The 21,666-nt window shown below is 42.8% G+C and overlaps 1 protein-coding gene across 2 annotated transcripts in view; it reads right to left on the reverse strand.

Annotated features, from left to right (window-relative positions):
* Positions 1-9,729: 9,729 nt before the first annotated feature.
* Positions 9,730-21,666, reverse strand: part of NMNAT1 (nicotinamide nucleotide adenylyltransferase 1) — a 34,827-nt gene continuing 22,890 nt past the window's right edge. For both annotated transcript variants that reach the window (XM_012662653.1, XM_012662654.1), the window contains exons 3-6: positions 13,747-13,917; positions 11,812-11,995; positions 10,634-10,776; positions 9,730-10,301 (exon numbers count right to left, since the gene is read on the reverse strand). In XM_012662653.1, coding sequence (XP_012518107.1) covers positions 9,901-10,301; positions 10,634-10,776; positions 11,812-11,995; positions 13,747-13,861 — 843 coding nt within the window. In that variant the 5' untranslated portion in view covers positions 13,862-13,917 and the 3' untranslated portion in view covers positions 9,730-9,900. The remainder of the gene's footprint in view (positions 10,302-10,633; positions 10,777-11,811; positions 11,996-13,746; positions 13,918-21,666) is intronic.

Genomic DNA, 21,666 nt, shown 5'->3' on the forward strand with positions numbered 1-21,666 from the left:
CGCGGGCGAACCCGGGCTGTTCTGAGCCACACCTTTTTCTCTGCCTACGCGCTAATGACCAAGGGACGGCCTTGAGTCTCCTGGCATTAAGAACTGCGTCGGCTTCAAATAGCAATATCCCAACAAACTCTAAGGGTCTTGATAAACGGGGCTTGTATTTCTTTCAAGCAGTCCTGAGATAAGCGGCTGCTGGTGATGATTCGCCACCCCCCAACACAGAAGCGCATCTCTGCGATCCTGGTGGCCTTCCCTTCCTGCCTGCGACCTCACTGTTGTGAGCTGGCTGCTGGGTTTCCAGCCGGGACATCCGCATTCAAGGTGAGGAAGAGGGTAGCACCACCTGCCATTATCCCTTCATCAGGAACCATCCGATCAGCCCAAACTGTGTCATATGCCACTTCTAACTGCAGGGGAGCCTGAGGAACCTAGTCCCCGTTCCCCTCGGCAGCAGAGAAAGGCCAAGGAGAAGGAAGTTGGGAGCGTGGGCTAACGTACAACCTTAGCCACAAACACCATCGCTGTACGCTGGCTCCAAGATTTGTATGTCCATTCCAACTCCTTCCATGAGCACCAGACTCAAATACATTAATAGCTAACTGTTGTTGAGTGCTGTTCTATGTGTATTACTGTTTGTCAAAAAATCCTACTTCTCCAGTAGGAACTTTATGATCTCCATTTCACAGAGACAAAAACTGAGGCATAGAGAGGTTAAGAAACTTGCCCAAGGTTATGCAGCGGGAAGAGTCTGGATTCAGACCCAGGTGGCCTGCCTCCTGAGTTCACATGCCACCTCTCACCTCCCGCTTGACATCTGCACTTGGGTGTCTTTTTTTTTTATATATATTAGGTCACGGAGGAAAACAATCAGCATGGGCTGATTGTTAAAGGCATCTGAAACTTGACACATCCAAGATAGAAAGTGTAGAAAGAAGATTTTTTCCAGCTCTCCTCAGCTCATGAATTCCAACATTAGTCACCTGGTTGCTCAAGCCAAGAACCCATTACATATTGTGAATTGCTTCTCTGCTCACTCAAATCCAGTCCGTCAGCAGGTCCTGTGGGTTCTACCATCCTAACCCGAGCCCCCGTCATCTCCTGCTGGGACCACTACAAAAGTCTTTTTTTCTGAACTGGATGCTTCCACTCTGAGCCCTTCAAAGCACTCTCCATACTGCAACCAGGGCAGACTTTTAAGGAATGTAATTAAGACCTTTTCACTCCCTGCCAACGACCCTCTAGTATTATCCTATTTTTCTTCAAAGAAAATTTGCACTCTCTCCCATGGTTAGGCTCATAAAGCCCTTCCTGATTTGGCTTCTGGCTACTCCACAAACAGCACTGCGTCTGTGTCCCCCAGCTCAGTAACTCCAAGCACACCAGTTATGTCGGGGTGGTTCTGTGCAGAGATCAAACCCTGTCCTTCATCAGAGCCTTTGTATTTGATGTGCCCTGTTTCTGGGATGTTTTTCTCCTGGTTTTTGCATGGTTAGCTCCTTTGACTTCCAGCTCAAAAGTCAGATTAGGGGAATAGTATTCTCTAATCGTGCTGTCCATGGAGAGGAATTTTTCCTTGGATCCCCCCGGCCCCTTTCCATGCTCTTACTTCCCCCTCGTGGAGGTGGAATGAGTTACGTGCTCGGGGCACCTAGGGTGACCTCCCATCCCAGTTGCCATAGGACCGAAGGAGCATCGGAACATAGAACTGTCACTGCAAAAACTGAAAAGTCCCTGGCCTGCGTGCTTGCCCTAGGGGGCGACAGCCTTTGAACCATTTTTATCAATTAGGTAGTTAATCTATCAAAAATTCTAAACCCAGAGTGGTTTTTTATTCTCCCCTTGTGTCATGGACCTGGGAGTACATCTGTTTTACAGATCCAAACTTCCCCTCAGGTCGGATGTTCCAAAGTCTAGATTGGGGGAATTAGAGTATAAATTATTATTACTCCCCTTCCCTTCCCCCCCAAAAAACTTAATGGCTTAAAAATAATAAAATTCAGGCCAGGTGCAATGGCACATGCCTAGTAGTCCCAGCTACTTGGGAGGCTGAAGCACAAGGATCTAGTCAGGCCAGGAGTTTGAGGCTGCAGGGAGCTTTGATTGTGCCACTGCACTCTAGCCTGGGTGACAGGGCGAGACAACATCCCATAAATAAATAAATAAAATTACAAAATTCATTAATATACTCACAAAGCTGCAACGTGGGCAGAGCTCACTGAAGACAGCTCACCATAGCTCTATTGGGCATTAGCTAGGGTGACTTGAATTGAGGTAGGAGGGCTGGAGAAGCCACTTCTAAAACGGCTCAGTCTTGGGGCTGGCAAACTGGTGCTGGCTCTGTTAGCGAGGAGCCCACCTAGGCCTGGGAGTGGGAGCCAGGTCCCTGTCATGCGGGCCTCTCCACAGGCTGCCGGGGCTCCCTCACGGCACGGGTGTCTGGGTTCTAGGAGGAAAAGCCCCAAGAGAACCAGGAAGATGTTGTACTGTCTTCCAGGGCCTAGGCTCAGAAGTTGCATAACATCACTCCCACCAGAGTCCCAGGCCTGCCCAGATTCAAAGGGAGGGAACAGGGACCTCATCTCTCGGGGGGAGGAATGTCAATGTCACATTCTGAGAAGAGCATGTAGGATGGAGATATTGTCATAGCCATCTTGGAAACCAGTGTCAGAGCTAACAATCCCTCCTTTGACCCTCACACTAAGCTTTGACTTCTAACCTAGACTTTATCAGTAATAAAGGTGCTATTTTGGTCCTCTGTTGCTTTTTTTGTCCTATTTTTAAGTTGGTTTACAACTTGGATGGAAGAGTACTTGGATCTCTTCAAAAACCACACGGAGTCACCTTTAGCAGACTTCTGATGTGCTTCGAATATAAATCTACTCTGCCTCACATCTCTGCTTACATCATTCACAATTATTGTAATCCACAATTATCTTTTTTTCTTGTTTATTCACTGCCCTTTCCGTGAAAATTTCCAGGGCAGAGACCATGTTTATCACATTTACCCTCCCGTATCCTGAGGGCTAGCACACTGCCTGGCAAGTCTATAAATGTTGACTGACTATGCCCTTTTCTAAAGGAGAAATGCCATTTTTATCGAGAAGCCAGAGTGGCATTGCCTCGCCCAGAATGAGCTGTTGATTCTCATAACTATAAGACATTGATTCCTTTGGTGGAATACGACAGGCTTAGACATACCTTGCCATTTAAAGGTATTTCTAAAGGGTACAGAACTATGAACTCTAACCAAATTTCTGGAGAATGAGAACTATTTAAATTCCAGATGACCAAGAGAACAGGATATGGAGAAATCATACTTCCTATCCTTAAAATCTTATTGTTCTAAAACTTGGCCTGAAAATGAAAGTCACAGGAATAACTAATAATAATTTTAGCCTTTGTGCTGGTTGGCATGGCTTTTAGCCAGTTTGAGCAAGGGCCATCTGTTACGGACAGAATTGACTTTCAGCTGAAATGGACATAGATTGGATTTGCCCATAGGATAAGAAATAATTTTCTCCTTTGCAATTCTAAGATCTTCCTTCTAGACAGGACTAAAAGTTATCTCTGGAGAGGAAAGAGAGGAGAAAGTTATTTGGCCAAATTTGAGCTCTTTCCTTCTGTTTGATGCTGGCAAAGTAAACCATAAAATAAGGTCCTCACCCTGTGTCAAGCCCTGCTCCCCCTAGACAGTAATGGATGGGGATTGATGGGGGCACTTCTCGTGGGACCACCCTTCTGTCACTTGATGCACTCTGGTCCTGGTCCAGCAAAGACTGGTGTGGACATTGTGGTGGACTGCCTCCCACCTTTCCCTCCCCCACTCCCACCAGCAGCAATGCCATCAGAGAGTGTGGTCCATTTCCAGAGGCAGACATGGGTTAGTGTAAGGCTAAGCCAATCACAGAAATCCTACCTCCTTTGCCAGTCATTGGCTTTAGGGAGAAGCAGGTTTAACTGACTTTGAATCAGCAGATGCGATATGATGAGACTTTTGATAGGGCTGCTGGGAAAGATGTTTCTTTGATTTTAACGAAGAGCCACGGGAGCCAGCCCTTCTCCACTTCTGAATGTGAACAAGGAAGCCTTGCCACGGGTGACTATCCTACAGTTCAGGGGGCACCAGATTTAAGACACTGAGACTAGCAGAGTAGAGGGGTGGAAAGAACCCTGGTCCTCAATGACACTGTTGATTCGCTGCACCCATAAACCTTCAATCCTGCCCTAGGCCTGCACTTCTGAGTATAAATGTCCTTATTGTTTAAACCACTCTGAGTTGAACTTGCAGTGGAAAACATTGTGACACAGAGAATACATGAAATCAAGGTACTCTTTCTTCTTAATTAATTGATTTGCCATTTCTTATCTATATGAGGGCTAAATTATGGTTCAGTTCTAAGCACAATTAATTTGCTGAGGATACAAATATTAAATGTTATTATTTAATATATTAATATTAAATAAAATATTACCTTCTGAATATTATTCCCTCTTGAAGCTCTGCTCCCGTCGGAGCTGGGGACAAACACAAAGAGCACTGGGCCCCTGGGCTTCGCTCTTCCGCTCTGTGTGGCAGAGGGAAAAACGCCAGCGAGGCCGTCAGAATCTGGGGGTCTTATTCTCATGGATTTTCCATGAAGTTGCTTTCCTTGAGACCCTGAGGCCAACTGAATAGGGCCAAATGATTTCCTCTTTGGCATTCTTTTTTATTTTATTTTATTGCGGCAAGAACACTTAACATGAGATTTATCCTCTTAATAAATTTTTAAGTGTTTAATATATTATTTCTGACTACCGGTGCAATTCGTACAACAGATCTCTGGAGGTTATTCTTGCCAAGGTTCTCTAAAAGACAACTCCTTTCTTCCTTGACTGCCTTTCCCTTCTCAAATCTTCCTGCCCGTCTTTAGCACCATTGTTTTAACGTACAAATCAGACTCAAGCATTGCTCACACTGAAGCATCGATGGGTGAAATCACACATCTGCGATTGGCCTTAAAAGACTCCAGCGAAACAAAACAATGTGGGGTGTAGATGAAGCAAGATTGGCAAGATGCTATGATTGAAATTGGGCGATGGGTACATCGGGGTTCATTATGCTATTATCACTAATTTTGTGTGTTTGATATTTTCCCTAATGTTTTACAACAGACTTGTCATGGTCGGAAAAATGTAACAGGCAGTTTAACTTGATTTGGGAAACACTGTCCACTGTACGTCATGTAGACTTGGTCAGGCACTTGAGACAGAAATGGGTCTGAATTCCAGTTCTGAAATTGAGGTGGCAGTTTCATTAAGGACAGCAGGAGGAGCGTGCTCATCCCCAAGGAGTCATCGAACAGAGAATAATGGGATTCCCCGCCCTGTGCCAGGCGCCACTGCAGCAGGTCAAAACCCTTACCTGGACCCCGCCAAACTTCCCTCCTATGTCCCTCCTATGTCCCCCTACGTCCCATCCCGCACACTCTGCCTCAGTCACGCTGGTTTCCCCGCGGAAGCCCACGAGTGGCCTGTTCTCTGTATCTCCCATTAGGTTGCTGCTCCCACCCAAGGTTGCCAGAGTTAGCAAAAAGACAGAAGAGAAACAGGACTCCTTGAGTTTCAGATAAAGAACAAATCAATTTTAGTATAAGGAGCTCCTCCTGGAATGCCTTCCTTCCTGTTTCTTATCCTCCAGGGTCCGGGCTCTCACCTTTTTAGGAAGCCTTCAGGCATAGCTCTACAGAGGTCCTCGCCAATGCTCAAAACTCAGCCATTTTCTCCCCACCGAGACGGTGGGCAGCCAGGTGGCAAAGGCCATGTGTCTTGTACTCCTGTGCTCCCCTTAGCACTTCGCATAATAATGGTGCTCCAAGAAATAATTCCCGGTCAAGCAGAGGCAAGTGACAGGTGGCAGCTCACAGTGGTTAAGAAGCCAGTTCAAGTGCCAGCTTTCCATCAGGATGGTAACATTTCAGAACCGAAAGGTGCCTCACAGATCATCACATGATTTCACAGAGAGGGACTCTGAGGGGCAAGTGACTAATCATACTGTCAGCTGACTGACATACCTGGATACCTGGCACTGGAAACCCATCTGGGTTGGAGGCAGAAACTTCCTCCATTCTGTCTCCAAGCAATACTGCTGCAGGATTGCATTATGATATTTGCATGGGCATCTGGGCACTTTTTCTTTTTTTGTTGTTGTTAAGAGTGAATTATGGGGCCAGGCATAGTGGCTCATGCCTATACTCCCAGCAGTTTGGGAGGCCAAGGAGAGAGGATCGCTTGAGGCCAGGAGTTTGAGACCAGCCTGGACAACAGAGTGAGAACCCATCTCTCCAAAAAATATTTTAAAATTAGCTGGGCATGGTGGAGCATGTCTGTAGTCCCAGCTACTCAGCTGAGGTGGGAGGATCACTTGAGCCAGGATTTCGAGGCTGCAGTGAGCTGTGATTGCATATTGCACTCCAGCCTGGGTGACAGAGTGAGATCATTTCAAAAAAAAAAAAGTGAAGCGTGGCCCGTATCACCTCCTTCCCTCCTCCCTCTGACTGGGCATTTGGGCATTCACTGCCCCAGTTCCAAGGAATTGCTAACGTTGGGCAAGTTCCGCTTAGTCCCTCTGTGAGGACTGAACACATCAGACGATCATACAGATGAAAGTTTTATTTGTGCTCATCTACTTAGGGTGGATGCAAATTTCAAGATTCGGCTAAAACTTCATTCTCTGAAAAGTAGTATTTTACATGAGGAGAAGTTAAGAGTACAGGCTCCAAAGACAAACTGCTTAGATTCAAGCTGCGGCTTTGCCATTGACACCAGTGCCCTAATTGTGCTCAGTGTCCTTATGACATAAGGCCCTCGATAGCACATGCCCAGCACACAGTAAGTGCTCAATAGGTGCTGGCATTATGAAGTTCGAACAGCACCACTGGTAAACGAGGTACAGATTTCAGAGATGGAAACTGTTTATGCATCCTCACAGTTGAGTAGATGCCACGGTGAACATTTTAGATCAAGAGGTTTTGGGGAACAATTATGAGATAAGCAGAGGAATGGACGTCCCACGGCACCCAGAAATAAATGTTAAAGGAGCCCCTTTCATAATGTAGCAACTTCCGGGCTTCCAGAGAAGTGAATAAGAAAGGCTGGGGAAGAAAGCTAAAAGCCCTCCCACCACCTTGCATGCTGACCTAGGGGCATGCTTCCTTCCACTCTGTGGTTAGAGCCCCAAGATGGCAAAAAAAAAAAAAGAAAAGAAAAGAGCATCCTTTCACACAAGGAGATTAACTGAAATCATCCCTCTGCCTCAACCTCTAGGGGAACCTACTCCTCTTATCTGAAAGGTTCGCTATTCACACAGGTAAACAACAACCAAAGGCTCTCCATATGCTGCTATATGTTCATCTGAGAGAAGATGCCAGTAAAGGACTTTTATTGCAGGTTCATCTGTTGCATTACAATCATACAATGTAAGGGGTAAAGAGTACAGCACATGAAAATCACAGCACTAAACAAACACCAGTCTCCCGTATTTCCTCTAGATTCCCAACAATGTGTAAGGAATAAACAATGGCATATTTTCCTCTTCCTTAAAGGAAGTCACAAAACAATGCTATTATGCTGCGCCATCAGCAGCATCCTCGGTACTAGGACAAAAAGCCAAGCAGCTCGCCCTATGTACAAAGTTGCTGATCCGTAAACAGTGTAATAATAGGACCATTTCACCTCTGCCAGGTCTCCCGGGAGGGTCCCCACATTCCTTACCCAGTGAGGTCCTGAGGTCAATAGCTGAGCAGGGCATGGGCACTGCTAAGTAGAAAGGCACTATGAGAGAAGTTTCTAGCACTGGAACCTGTCTGCAATTCACACAACACTTCAGATGAACTAGGTAGTTTCCCAGAAGAAATCAAAGTTTAATTTTGATAGCGTCATCTGCTCCTAGATCATTATTTTTCAGGGCTGCTTCAACCCCTGAACTCCAGAAACTTAAGGAGGCAAAAAATGACCCTCATCTCTGTGATTTGAGGTTCTAACCTTTCACTCATTCAGCAGATAACTGAAACCTACTGGGTGCCAGGGTTTGCACCCCTCCCTGTCTTTGACAGTAGGCTGTGTTGGGAGCTGCAGAACATACATTTGCTAACTTTAACATTTTCCTTTTTCAAATTGTAGATTCATATCTGACTATATGATTGCACAATGCTAACTATTCTTTTTTCTTCTGCAGAATTATAAACCCTTCACTTAGATTAGTGTAGGTATGAAATATAAATTACAAAAAGGCAAATTATTTCTATTTTCATTAGAAATTTGGCTTTAGTCCTACTTCTATCATAGAATGATTTTCACAAACCATAAAACTATTCTATAAAAAGTTATTTCTGGTCTTTTTGCTTTACCAATTGGTGTAACTTCCACAAAATTTTAATCAGTAGCAAACCAGATAACAAGCTTGTGTTTTTAACATAAAGCTATGACTTTATTATTTGAGGGGTTTTGCTTTGATTAAACTTCATTCAAAAGGACAAGAAGAGAGAAAGTGTGAGAAATCAGATGCTTTTTCTGCTTAAATTCATGAATGGCAGATTCACAGTGGGTTGGAACAGAAATGACAGGGCTCTTCATAAACTCAGAGTTTTAGATTGAGATCATGGAGTTTTCTTCACCAAGACATTCATCAGTGCCCAAAATTCTGGGCTGGAGGAACCGCTGGGAGGCACTTCTCATGTTCTTAGGCCCTCCTTTCATCTTTTGATTATTAAGCTACCAATAAAGGCTAAGAGCATTCATACGTATAAAATCCCTGAACGCCACCCCTCATTCTCTATGGTTTGCCCATTTCAAGGTAGTGTGACATCACCTCTGAAGTCATTCCTGAAGACAAAAAGATGACAGATGGCCAGGGCTAGAACATGACCCATAACAAGGCTGTGTTAAGAGAACATGTATAACATATAAAGCAGGGGCTCTCTACCTCTGATGGCCATCAGAAATACCTGTGCACCTTTCTAAACATGGCAGGGCTTGGACCTCACTCCCTACCCCCAAAGGTGGAACTCTAGGCAAGTATCTCTTGCCAAAGCTTAATCAGCCATTCTGGTATGTGCCACAGAGGACTCACTGGTGCAATGTTTCTGCCAGGCATATTCAAGACCCTTATTTTGAACAGCTAGAGATGACTGATCAATGGTGCATTTTACAAGGTCACCATTTTAATTCCTTCCTTTGTTTACTCTTGGTGCAGATTACCCAGCAACAAGCATGCATAAAACGTCAGTTCTTTATAATTAAAGTTAGGATTTTTTTTTTCTGTTGCCCAGGCTAAAGTGCAGTTTTGTCATCATAACTCACTACAACCTCCAACTCCTGGGCTCAAGCAATTCTCCTGCCTCAGCCTCCCAAGCAGCTGGGACTACAGGTGTGCACCACCACACCCAGCTAAAATAGAGATAGGGTTTTGCTATGTTGCTCAGGTTGGTCTCAAACTCCCAGGCTCAAGTGATCCTCCAGCCTCAGCTTCCCAAATTGCTGATATTACAGGCATGATTCATGCCTGGCCAAAGTTAGGATTTTAAATGGACTTTTGCTTTTCATATTTGGCTTACTTTATATGGTAGAGTCAAGATTTTTTTTTTTCGACTTCTTTTTTATAGCTAGTTTCATTGAAAATTCTTCTGGTTTTAGTGTTCTGCTAATCTCTTGCTTTTAAAGATAAAGGGATTTGTACATTCTTTAAAAAAAAAAAAAAAAGACCCTACTGAAAACATTCTTCTTAGCAACTTCTGATTAAAAGAAAATTTACCGAAGTTTTAAGCTTTAGTTTATGAAACAGGATCACAATTCCTTTCCCCAATTACTAATACCCAGATTGTTTCAAATCCCCAAAAGGGAAAGTCCAAAATTTCCATTATAGAATTCCTATGCCTTAGCTTTTGCAATATTTCTCTGCAAAGGAGCTAGGATGACCTCAACATTCCTGTCTTCACTCTCGGAGCTATACAAATCATGATTTTTGATATACTCTTGGACAAGCTCTGGTACTAAGTAGCGAATGCTCTGGCCCCTTCTGAGGGCTCTCCGGATCTTCGTGGACGAGATGTCATTAGTGATCCATTCGTTCACCAGGTGGATGTTGCTCTGGTGTTTCCACAGCACATCAGATTCGTAGATGAACTTCTGAGCGTCACTTCCGGCCCGAGTGATACATACGAGTCCATAGTCTGAGACGATCTGGGCGATATCCTCACTCTTCCACAAATTGGGAACCCCAAAGGACTCCAATAAATCTGCCCCACACAGCAACTTCACCTTTGCCACCCCTGGGAAAAAGAGTAACACAGAGCTTCAGGGTTTGCTTTTCTAATAACCCCCTGCATCAAATGAACGTGTGTTTGTTTTTTCTGGGAATGAGGGTTTACAGTTTTATCAGACTCGGATTTCCAAAAGAGATCCAGGACACCTAAAAAGTCAAAGACCACTGCAGGAGAAATAAGCTCAGGGTGCCTTCTACTCTCCCTTTCTTCACAAAACTAACGAGGGGCATCTCCAGGCACCCACATGTATGGAACAGGCAATGAAAATACAAAGGGGGTTTGTCCAGCTCTAGAATCTTTTCAGTTCTAGTCTGTGAGTCCTGGTAAAACACACAAACCTTTTGTTTTGGGATCTAGGGATTTCTTTGGACTGGAATCTTGTCTTTGTTCAGTCCACTTCCTCTTCCGTCCAGGCCTTTCTAGCATAGGTGAGTTCTGCTGCTGGTCACAGTTACTAGCCTCCAGCTTCTCTTGATGGTGTCTATAAAATGACAAAACAAAATAGTACACTTCTGTTTCTTACAATACTCCACCAAAATATCACTAACAAGACTTAATGTTATTTTTTATGTGCCACACACTACACTAAATCCTTTACATGGGTATCTGATTAAAGCTTCTCAACACCCCATACCATAAATGCAGAGTCCCTGGAACACAGGAAGCAGTCAGTATTTTTTTTTCCTTTTTTGAGATAGGGTCTCACTCTGTTGCCCTGGCTGGAGTGTAAGTGGCATCATCATAGCTCACTGCAGCCTCCAACTACTGGGCTCAGGTGATCCTCCTGCCTTAGCACTTCAAGTAGCTGGTCCTACAGGTGCCCACCACCACACCCAACTAATTGGCCTCAAGACATCTTCCTGCCTCAGCCTCCCAAAGTGCTAGGATTACTGGTGTGAGCCACTGTACCTGGTGGCATTCTATAACAATTTAACTGACTGAATATTAGACAGAAAAGCTTTTCAGAAAGTCCTTTTATTTTACATTCAAGATAATATCAAGAAATAATTAGATGTTGCTTACTCTGGTTTCTGAACCCTTAACTGGAACTGTTATAAAGATATGAGCGCAGAGATTTGTGATTGCCGCCATGCTGTCAGGCCTATCCATGCTGAAGCAATACTTGATGTTTCTCTTCCTAAAATTACCTGCCTCTCTCTTTTATACCTAGAAGACTGATGACAGTAACATCCTCTTACAATTCTGCCTATCTCATTTGGGACCCAGACAGGCCAGGCAGGCTTCCTTTATTTTCTAATAGATACTGCACAGCAGCAAAAGCATGCAAACATCTCAGAACGTAATGAAGGACACAACAACTAAGGAATACCTATCCGCTGTTGCTGTGCTATGCACCTTCCGTGGGAATGACACAGCTTAAGCCTTTCCAACCCTAGTGACGATTTTACAAATCTGTATGTTCACGGAGGCAGGCAGTATTGACACATGCCAAAAAGACAAGAAAGCTTCCCACCCATTTCCACAGAACTGACAAAGTTGGTTTCACCATAAATACCTTAGCACCTTAACAGTCTCTACCCACTCCTTCTGAAGACTTTCCCAGGTGTCGACTTCCACCCATTTTGAATTCTTGGTGGCAAGTTCTGCCATGATTACTCGGTGATGGGCAGGGATGAGCTCTTTCTTATTATACGCATCACCAACAGGAGAAATTATGCCTTTGATAACTCTGTACTTTCCTGCATAAAGAGATTTGATATTAGATTTAATGCACAGCAAATATTATGATTAATATTGTTTTATAATCACAGATTCTTTTTTTTAAAGAGGAATTTCGGTTAACTGATTGATCTACTGATTGATTGAAATTGTGGTAAAATATACATAACATAAAACTTACCATTTTAACCATTTAAGTGTACAGTTCTGTGATATTAAGTACACGTACAAGTATAATGTAAGTGCAGCCATCACCACCATCCATCTCTAAAACCTTTCCACCTTCCCCATCTGAAACTTTACCCGTCAAACACTAACTCCTCATCCCCCTGCCCACTTTAAATTTTGATTGATACTGCCAGATTACTTTGTAAAAAGTCTTAATCAATTTGTATTGTCTACCTAGAGTGTATGCAAGAGCCCATTTCTCTCAAACTTCTGATACTTAATACTACTAAGTTTTAAAGTTTTGTTAATGTGATGGGCAAAATATATCTTATTTCTTATGTTATTTAAAAAAAATTTGTTTAATTTATTTAAATAATGCAATATTTAAATACATATTGCCCAGGCTAGAGTGCAGTGGCTCAATCAAAGTTCATTGCAGCCTTGAACTCCTGGCTTAAGCAATCCTCCCAAAGTACTGGGATTATAGGTGCATGCCATCATGCCCAGCTAATTTTTAAATATATCTTATAGAGATAGGGTCTTGCTATATTGCCCAGGCTGATCTTGAACTCCTGGTCTCAAGTGATCTTCCTGCCTCGGCCTCTTAAAGTGCTGGGATTACAAGCCTGAGCCACTGCACCCAGCCCCCTATTTTATATACATTTTTACTCTTTTACAACATATTTAGTCTTTTATAATGAACATATGAGGGCTATCTGGAAAATATCCAGCCATTGCATCCATGTATCCATTGTATCCATGGCTGGATACTTTCTGGATAGCTCTCATACACACAGTGACCACAAAGTCTAGAAACAGGGGCATATACATAACAAGTGGTTTACTGATATTGTATTACAGTATGTGTAAAATGATATTATGCATACTTTATGGCCACCCTTTATTCATATATTTTTTATAAAAACTTTAAAAAGGTATCTGTGCCTGATTCTGGGAGTATTAATGTATGCTAAAGTAAGGGTTTTCACTTTCTGCTTTACATAATGGGAAACTCCTGAAATAAGTTTAAGTATGGGGGTGACAGAATCAAATTTCTATTTTAGAAAAGCCATTCTGGAATAATGTGGATGAAAAACCAGTGTGGAGAGAGGGAACAGACTGAAGTCAGGAAGATCAGCAGGACACTTGCAACAGTCCAGCTGGATGTGGATTTAACTGTAAGCAGCAAATGCTTACTTTGCTGACTTCCCTCTTTCTTTACTCTACAAGTCACTGAGGAGGAAAAACAGTATTTACATGCACAGATATGAAACTGTTAAATGAGTGAATCCCTGGATGAAGTGGAATTATATAAAAGCAATGTTGCCCTATGGAACAAGAAATCTTGAGTTTTGTGGATTCGAAAATCATTATTGTTTCTTCTACTGGACTCTCAATATATAAATCTGTATCTTTTATTCTCTAAGCTGTTAGTCAGATGCTCAATTCTTCCCTGAACATACCTCGCCCTCTTTCTTGGCTGAGTCCCTGTATAAGGGAGTAGGACAGCATGTTTGTGGCCAGTTGCTCAAATGTATACTCTGAAACAGAACTATCCTTATTGGTTCTACAGTCTTAAGTTGCTTTTGGTTACTGTTCCTACCTGTCCCATTCAGGTAGTCCTTGGCCAGCTCGAACAACCTGAGGTGCATGTTGGTGACAGGATTAAAGGAACCACAAGCAAGGAGAACCACTTCTGTCTTCTCCGAATTTTCCATGGTAGGAATTTGAAGTTGTTGATCTAAATGGAAAACTGTGACACCTCCCTTGATGTCTACAAAGGAAAAACAAAATAAGTTCAGTTACAGATCTTTTGAGGTCCTTCCATGTTCTCATTTCAAACAGAGAGATAAAAATATTTGGCTTCAATAATTATGCTAGATAGACTGTAAAAAGGGCTCTATTTTTCCACCCCTTTTACCATAAAGGGATAGAATCTGCTTCCTCACTCTCTGTGACTTGCTTTGGCCAAAAGAATGCGGCAGAAGTGACAGCATGCCAATTCTGAGTCTAGGCCTTAGAGCAGAGGTCCCCAACCTTTTTGGCACCATGGACTGGTTTCATGGAAGACAATTCTTCCAAGGATCGGGGGGAGGGGGGCAGAGCTCAGGTGGTGACATGAGCGATGGGGAGCGGCTATAAATACAGATGAAGCTTTACTTGTGCAGCTCACCTCCTGCTGTCCACCCCTCCACCTCCATCCGTGGAAAAATTGTCTTCCATGAAACTTAGGAAGGGCAGGGGGCTGTGGCGCAGCTCTGAGGCCTGGTCCCTAACAGGCCATGGACTGGTACCACAGCCTTAGAGGCTTACTCCTCCTCTCTCTTTGGACTGCTGCTCCTGCCACGAAGCTAACCTGCTGCAAGATGACAGAAAGTGTGGAAGAGAGCTGATAGCTCCAGCAGATGAGACACCCAACCATTCAATATGTGACCGCAGCCATCACAAACCAGCCAAACCACAGCCAACCTGCTCAGACACACGAGCAAGCCCAGGTGAGGTCAACCAAGCCTGGCTCAGATCAGCAAACCAACAAGCAGTCCCTAGTCTCATGAGCGAAAATGAATGTTTATTGTTATATGCCACTCAGGTTTTGTGATTGCACTATTGTGGCCACGATTAACTGATTACAATGATATTATCTACCAAGTGTGACTCAGTAACAACCTGCCTTTCAAACAGTATTTTTGCCTTTTAGTCATTATGATCATAGTAACATTAATAGTTTATAATATATAAACCCCTTTTTCATATCAATTACTCCAATTGATCCTTCCATAACCCTAATGAAGTAATGCAAGACATCTGATTTTTAAATTTTATAAAAATTTTTAGGCTGGGCACAGTGGCTCATGCCTAAAACTCCTAGCACTCTGGGAGGCTGAGGTGGGAGAATCACTTGAGCTCAGGAGTTTGAGACCAGCTTAAGCAAGAATGAGAACTTGTCTCTACAAAAACACAGAAAAAAAATTAGCCAGATGTGGTGGTGCACACCTATAGTCCCAGCTACTCAGGAGGCTGAGGCAGGAGGATCGCTTGAGCCCAGGAGTTTGAGGTTGTAGTGAGCTACAATGATGCCACCGAACTCTAGCTGGGGCAACGGAGTAAGACTCTGTCTGCCAAAAAACCAAATTCTTATTAAACTAATTCATGTATATAGGTTTAAAAACTCTAGGGCAAAAAAAAGGCCCATAATAAAAACCAACAGCCATCAACCATACCTCACTCATCATCACCCTCCCTCCAGCTCCCTAAAGGCAATGACTTTTAACTTTTTCAGCTATTTCTACTGGTAGATTCTACCGTAACTCTATATTATGTGCTTATAATGCTATTTCTTAATTCATCCAATTTAAACAATTTATCCAAATTAAATCACCTATTGACTTTCTTTTGTGATCCATGAGGATTAGCTCTCATACCTCCTCACTACCCTCTCCCAAACTTCCCAATATAGTTTCCTTCTAGTGTATGTTGAAAATCATCTTTCCCCAGAATTTTGAAAGCATTGCTTCTTCCAGATTCCAGTGTTAACAGTGGACATCCAAAGTCACTTATAGTTCTGGAGCCTCTGAATATCACTTATTTTTTTCCTGCCTTGAAGCTTGTAAGGTCTTCTCTTTGTTCCCACTGTTCTGAAATTATGCATGTCCTCTAGTGCAGCTCTGTTTCCATCCACTGAGCTGGGCACTCAGCAGGCCCCTTCAATCTCAAAACTCATAGCTTTCAGTTCTGGAAAATGTCTTTGAATTATTTCATTGATTTTTTGCCTTCTATTTTCTCTGTTCTTTGGAAAGGCCTATCACACAGAGCTGAAGCATCTGGACCTGTCTTCTAATTTATTTTCTCTTTTCTTTCTTTCTTTTCTCCTTTCTTCCTTCCTCCCTCCCTTCCTTCCTTCCTCCCTCCCTTCCTTCCTTTCTCCCTCCCTCCCTCCCTCCCTTTCTGACATTGTCTTGCTCTGTCACCTAGGCTAGAGTGCAGTGGCGTCATAACAGCTCAGCATGACCTGAAACTCCTGGGCTCAAGCAATCCTCCTGCCTTAGCCTCCCAAGCAGCTGGGACTAAAGGCATGTGCCACCATGCCCAGCTAATTTTTCTGTCTTTTTGTAGAGACAGGGTCTTGTTCTTGCTCAGGCTAGTCTAGAACCCTTGCCCTCAACTGATCCTCCCACCTTGGCTTCCCAAAGTGCTAGGATTATAGGTATGAGCCACCTCGCCCAGCCTGAAGCATTTTTAGAATTAACATAGACATATAGCAAATGGAGGCCAGGAGTTGGAGACCAGCCTGGGCCACATAGCGAGACACCATCTCTACAGAGAATTAAAAACAAAATTAGCCAGGCATGGTAGCGCATGCCTGTAATCCTAGCTACTCGGGAGGCTGAGGCAGGAGGATTGCTTGAGCCCAGGAATTCAAGGCTGTGAGACCCTGTCTCAAAAGGAAAATAAAAAAAAAGAAATATAGCAACTGACAATAAACCAATAGTTGTACAGTACTTTTCAGCTTTTAATACTTGTCACATATGTTATCATTTAATCCTCACCATAAAAAATAATTTGGCCAAAAGCATTTGGCATGTTTCAAATAGTGATCTATAGTTACTTAGCTTTTGCAGTTAATCCTCTACCATTGGACATTCAGATTTTTCTAATTTTTCACCATTACAACTCAAAAAAGAAATAATGGGTTAAATTCTCAGTCTTTGGTTTTTGTTTTTCTTATTTGAGACAGGGTCTCATTTTGTCTTCCAGCCTAGAGTGCAGTGTCATGATCACAGGTCACTGCAACCTCAAACTGCTGGGCTCACATGATCCTCCTGCCTCAGTCTCCTGAGTAGCTGGGACCACAGTCGTGCAACCCCATGGCTGGCTAATTCTGTTTTTTTATTTTTTGTAAAGACAGGGTCTTGCCATGTTTCTCAGTCTGGTCTCAAACTCCTGGCCTCAAGCGATCTTCCTGCCTCGGCCTCCCAAAGTGCTGGGATTACAGGCGTGAGCCACCATGCCCAGCACCTGTGGTATTATGGGGTAGTGACAAATGCAACATCCCCACAGTACTCTGGGCCCTACAGAGAAATCAGGGTATCTGCCAGCCACTGAACATGCTCTCGAGGACTGTGGTGGAGGGGCTGGGTTCAGCTGGTGCTCCGTGTCAGTCCCAGCTGCACCATCTCAGGTGTCAGGTGACAGTCCCCAGAGAGAGTGAGATGGAAGAACGGTGAGGCTGAGATCATGAGGTGTGGGTCCTGAAGGGAGCTGCCTGTGGTCCTGAAGCAGAGTTCAGGGAAGGATGGAACAAAGAGCTTGAGCTCTGTCCTGGGGGATGAGCTCAAGTTTCCAGGTGATTCCCAAGGGATAGGGAGGGGGCTGGGGAAGCTGATCTCTCAGCATAAAGGAAGCTCTTTCCTCCCTGTCATGTTCATAACCTGTCTCAAATATCCAGCATAGTTCCATTAACTCACTGTGAACACAGCCAACTTGAGCTCAGACTAAGCTGCAGAAGAGTTAAGGTTACAGTGAGCTCCTAGTGTAGCCCAAGGTAGGTTTAAAAGAACTAAAATCTTCCAAAAAAAAGAACTAGGATCTGTTCCTCCCCCAGGGAAAGTACTTCCTCTGTATCCCTGCTGTGTGTGTGTATGCGCGCGCCGGGCGCACAGCAGGTGATGAATGGATGCAGAAGAAGTTTGGAAGCTCTAACGGGACTGTCCTGGATCCTCCTTGCCTCACTCCAGGTGCTCTGGGACCAGCGTCACCATGATTCACTTCTGTTTGGCCCACACGGCCTATCACTTGCACTGCTGGCTGCCAGGAACTCACCGGCTCAGGCTGTAAGTGTCTCTCCTCAGCTGTGATAATAAGGAGTTAGTTCATTTCTTTCTGAGGCAGTTTTGAGATTTCACCAAAATTTACTTTTAATTTTAAAATAAATGGTCCTTTAAGTTTTAAGCCCGTTTTTAAAACATTAACTTTTCATGAATAGTAATTCTGTTTGGCTTTCTTTGTCACATTTTAGGATGCTCAAGATGATTAAACCTGTGTTGGTTGACTGTGAAATGTGACCTTACCACCTCTCAGAATGTACATCTCTAAAAGGACACTATTCCTTTCAAAATAGTAACTTTAAGCATGTAGCTATATTCTTGTTCCAACAATGCTGCCATTGCTTTAAATACTCTTGGGGGTATATTTTGAAATCGCATATTCATTTGAGTACCTTCACTGGGGAGAAATCTTTGTCTTTGGAGGGTATATTTGATTTCTACAAATGCTCTAAAGTTGTTCAGTGATAAACCCAATAAAATAAATAAGGTGAATAATATAGTTTATAGTGAAGAAAAGAGAGAACTACTAGTTAATGAGGAAGATTTTCTTATGTGACACAGAAACTATATACGTGTAATTAAATTTCAAAAATGTTTTGAGCAGTAACAGCAATCTTCATTTGGTTGTGCACACTGTGGTAAGTAGGTTAACTCTCACTTTATTAGTTATAGTCAATGTGAATCTTCTGGCTGGAGACAGAGCTAGCAGAACCTAGGGGTGTGGCCTCAGACCTGGGTTCAAATTCTAGCCGTACCACTTACGACTAGGTGTTTGTCCTTGGACAAGACACTCAAAACTTAACTGAGTCTCAGGCCAGGCATCGTGGCTCAAGCCTGTAATCCCAGCACTTTGGGAGGCCGAGGCAGGAGGATATCTTGAGGATGGGAATACAAGACAAGCTTGAGCAACATGGTGAGACCACGTCTCCATGAAAAATTTAAAAATCAGCTGGGTGTGGTGGCGTGTGCCCGTAGTCCCAGATACTCAAGAAGTGGAGTCAGGAGGATCGCCTGAGCCTAGGAGTTGGAGGTTACAGTGAGCTAGGATCGAACCACTGCACAGAGGCCCAGGTGACAAGAGTGAGGCCCTGCCTCAAAAAAACAGAAACAAAAACAAACCAAAAAACCCTGAGTCTCAGTTTCCTCATTTATAAAATGGGGAACCACAGTCTCTATCTCATAGGATTTTGTGCATATTAAATGAGATATTGCATGTAAAATGTTTGCTACATTTGTCTAACAATTACAAATATTAATAACTCTTATAGCATTAATTTACAGTCATGGTAAAGGAACCAAAGTTCTAAAAGATTACCTAGAGATCGGTATGAACAATGTCTGCCGCATAAGTAGGAACTCAATAAGTGGTAGCTATTATTAATATTCTTACTGAAGTATTATTAGATACAATTTTATTCTAATGGGATGGACCTCAATTCATCTTTGTTATGTTTAAAACTTTATCTCTGTAGTTCAATATAACCTTATTATGAACTAGAACCTGAATTTGGTTTCTTGAAGCCACCTTATCACAAAACGAGTAATGTGAAATGTAACTCACTGTGTCCCACGCAGCCGGGTGACAGTGTTCTTGTTTGGGATTATTGCTCTGCTTCTCCAGTTCTATGTTCTGCTAAGGTAAGCTCTTACACCTGGCAGCTCAGCATGCATGTGTCTTACCTGTGGAGATGGTCTGGGTATGCTCTGGGATTCCTGTCAAGTGTTTAACTGCAGCCTGCCCCATTGTTCCTGCCTTTGTTATCAACGGCAGTCACCCACTTCGCCTCTTTGTAAAGTCAAAAATCTCAACACAGTGAGAATAGCTGGAATTTGGGCAGATTGAGTTTAAATTGTAATCGACGCCTACTTCTTCTAGTATAAAAGGACATTAAGTGGGAGACAACGAGGGCACCAATGTCTCAGTTTATGCATTCCCTAGAGACCAGTCCCAATGGTCTAGCATTAGCTAATGTCTGCAGGGCCGAGGGCACCACAGGCATGTTAGACCAGATTATGACTTGATATATCAGATTCTATGTTGGAAATCAATCTTGGCAAAACAGTCAGTTAATAAATTTAATTCCAAAAAATCTGAAAACTGAGAATCCACTTAAGTGATGGGGAAGGACAGGAAGCTACAACACTCACTGTAATTAGCCTAACTCAAACTCACCAGTTTTTATTATCGGAGGTTTGTGTGCAGTAAGCATTATTTCCTTATTCCAGGTCAGAATTACCACAAAATATTTTTTCACCAAAATATCAAATTAACATGAATTATAAAAATGGTAAACATTATTTGTCTACCAATTATGAATATTAATACTCTTACTGTTACTTGTGGACTGATTTATGACATTAACTTGCAACCTTGGTAAGGGAACCAAGGTTCTAAAGAGAAGCTGCCCAGAGCCAAGATGAACGCAGGGCCAGAATTAGAATTTAAGGGTCAGTGTTGCATTTATACCATGGATTTGTTGTAATAAGTAATAACTTAATGTATCATCCAGTGTTTTGGCTTTTAGGCCCAGATCTTCTCGATACTGCAGTCAACCTCTCCTGTACAACCTGGTTGGTAATATCATCTTTACTTTTTTCACAATTGGTAAGTGAGCAGTCATGTTCCAAGCACTTATTAAGTGTCTACTATTTGCCAGACACTGTTAGACCAAAAACGAATAAGACAGGGCTTTCTGCTCTTCAGAAACTCACAGACTAGATCTTAAGAAAAAATTCACATCTAAAATTCAGGTGAAGGGAATCTTTAAAAAGTTAGTACCTTAGTACCTATTTCAGTTGACCTACAATTTGAATATGAAAGCAAATTAAGTTAAATACAAATGCTTTGTGTTGTAAAATTCTTTATAATTATAATATTAAATTATTGGATTTAGTTATTCATTCAATAAATAGTTATTGAGCAGGAGATAATACCACATAGAAAAATAGGAACGACAACTTGAAGTCAAAAAGTAGGCCTGGCACAGTGACTCACACTTGTATTCCAAGTACTTTGGGAGGCTGAGGTGGGAGGATTGCTTGAGGCCAGGAGTTCAAGACCAGCTTGGGCAACATAGTGGGACCCTATTTCTACAAAAACTTTCAAAAATTAACTCTACCGGTGGTTTTTGACAAAACAAAACAAAATAAAACAAAACAAAACCCAAAGAGTGATACAGGCCAGATGTGATAGTATGCACCTGTAGTCCCAGCTACTCTGGAGGCTAAGGCAGGAGGATCACTTGAGCCCACGAGTTTGAGTCCAGCCTGGGCAACACAGTAAGACCCTATCTCTTAAAAGAAAAAAAAAAAAAGTGAAAGAAATAGTTGGTCTCTGAAATGGGAAGAAGTTTCAGGAATATTTTATGTTATTTTATGATTTCATTTTCTTTTCTTTTATTTTATTTTTAGAGGCAGTCTTATGTAGTGGCCTGATCATACCCAACTTCAGGAATATTTTAACTAACATATTTTGATTATATTTTCCTTTGTGTATGCTTATAAGAGTGATGCATGATTTAAATAAAAACTATGTCTAGGCCTAGTGCGGCAGCTTGCACCCTTAGTCCCAGCTACTTGGGAAACTGAGGTAGGAGGATCCCTTGAGCCCAGGAGTTTGAGGCTACACTGAGCTATGATTGTACCACTGCACCCAAGCCTGGGTGACAGAGTAAGACCCCATCTGAAAAAAAAAAAAA

Source organism: Propithecus coquereli, unplaced genomic scaffold (genome assembly GCF_000956105.1).
Source record: "Propithecus coquereli isolate 6110/MARCELLA unplaced genomic scaffold, Pcoq_1.0 Scaffold77, whole genome shotgun sequence".
NCBI lineage: Eukaryota > Metazoa > Chordata > Mammalia > Primates > Indriidae > Propithecus > Propithecus coquereli.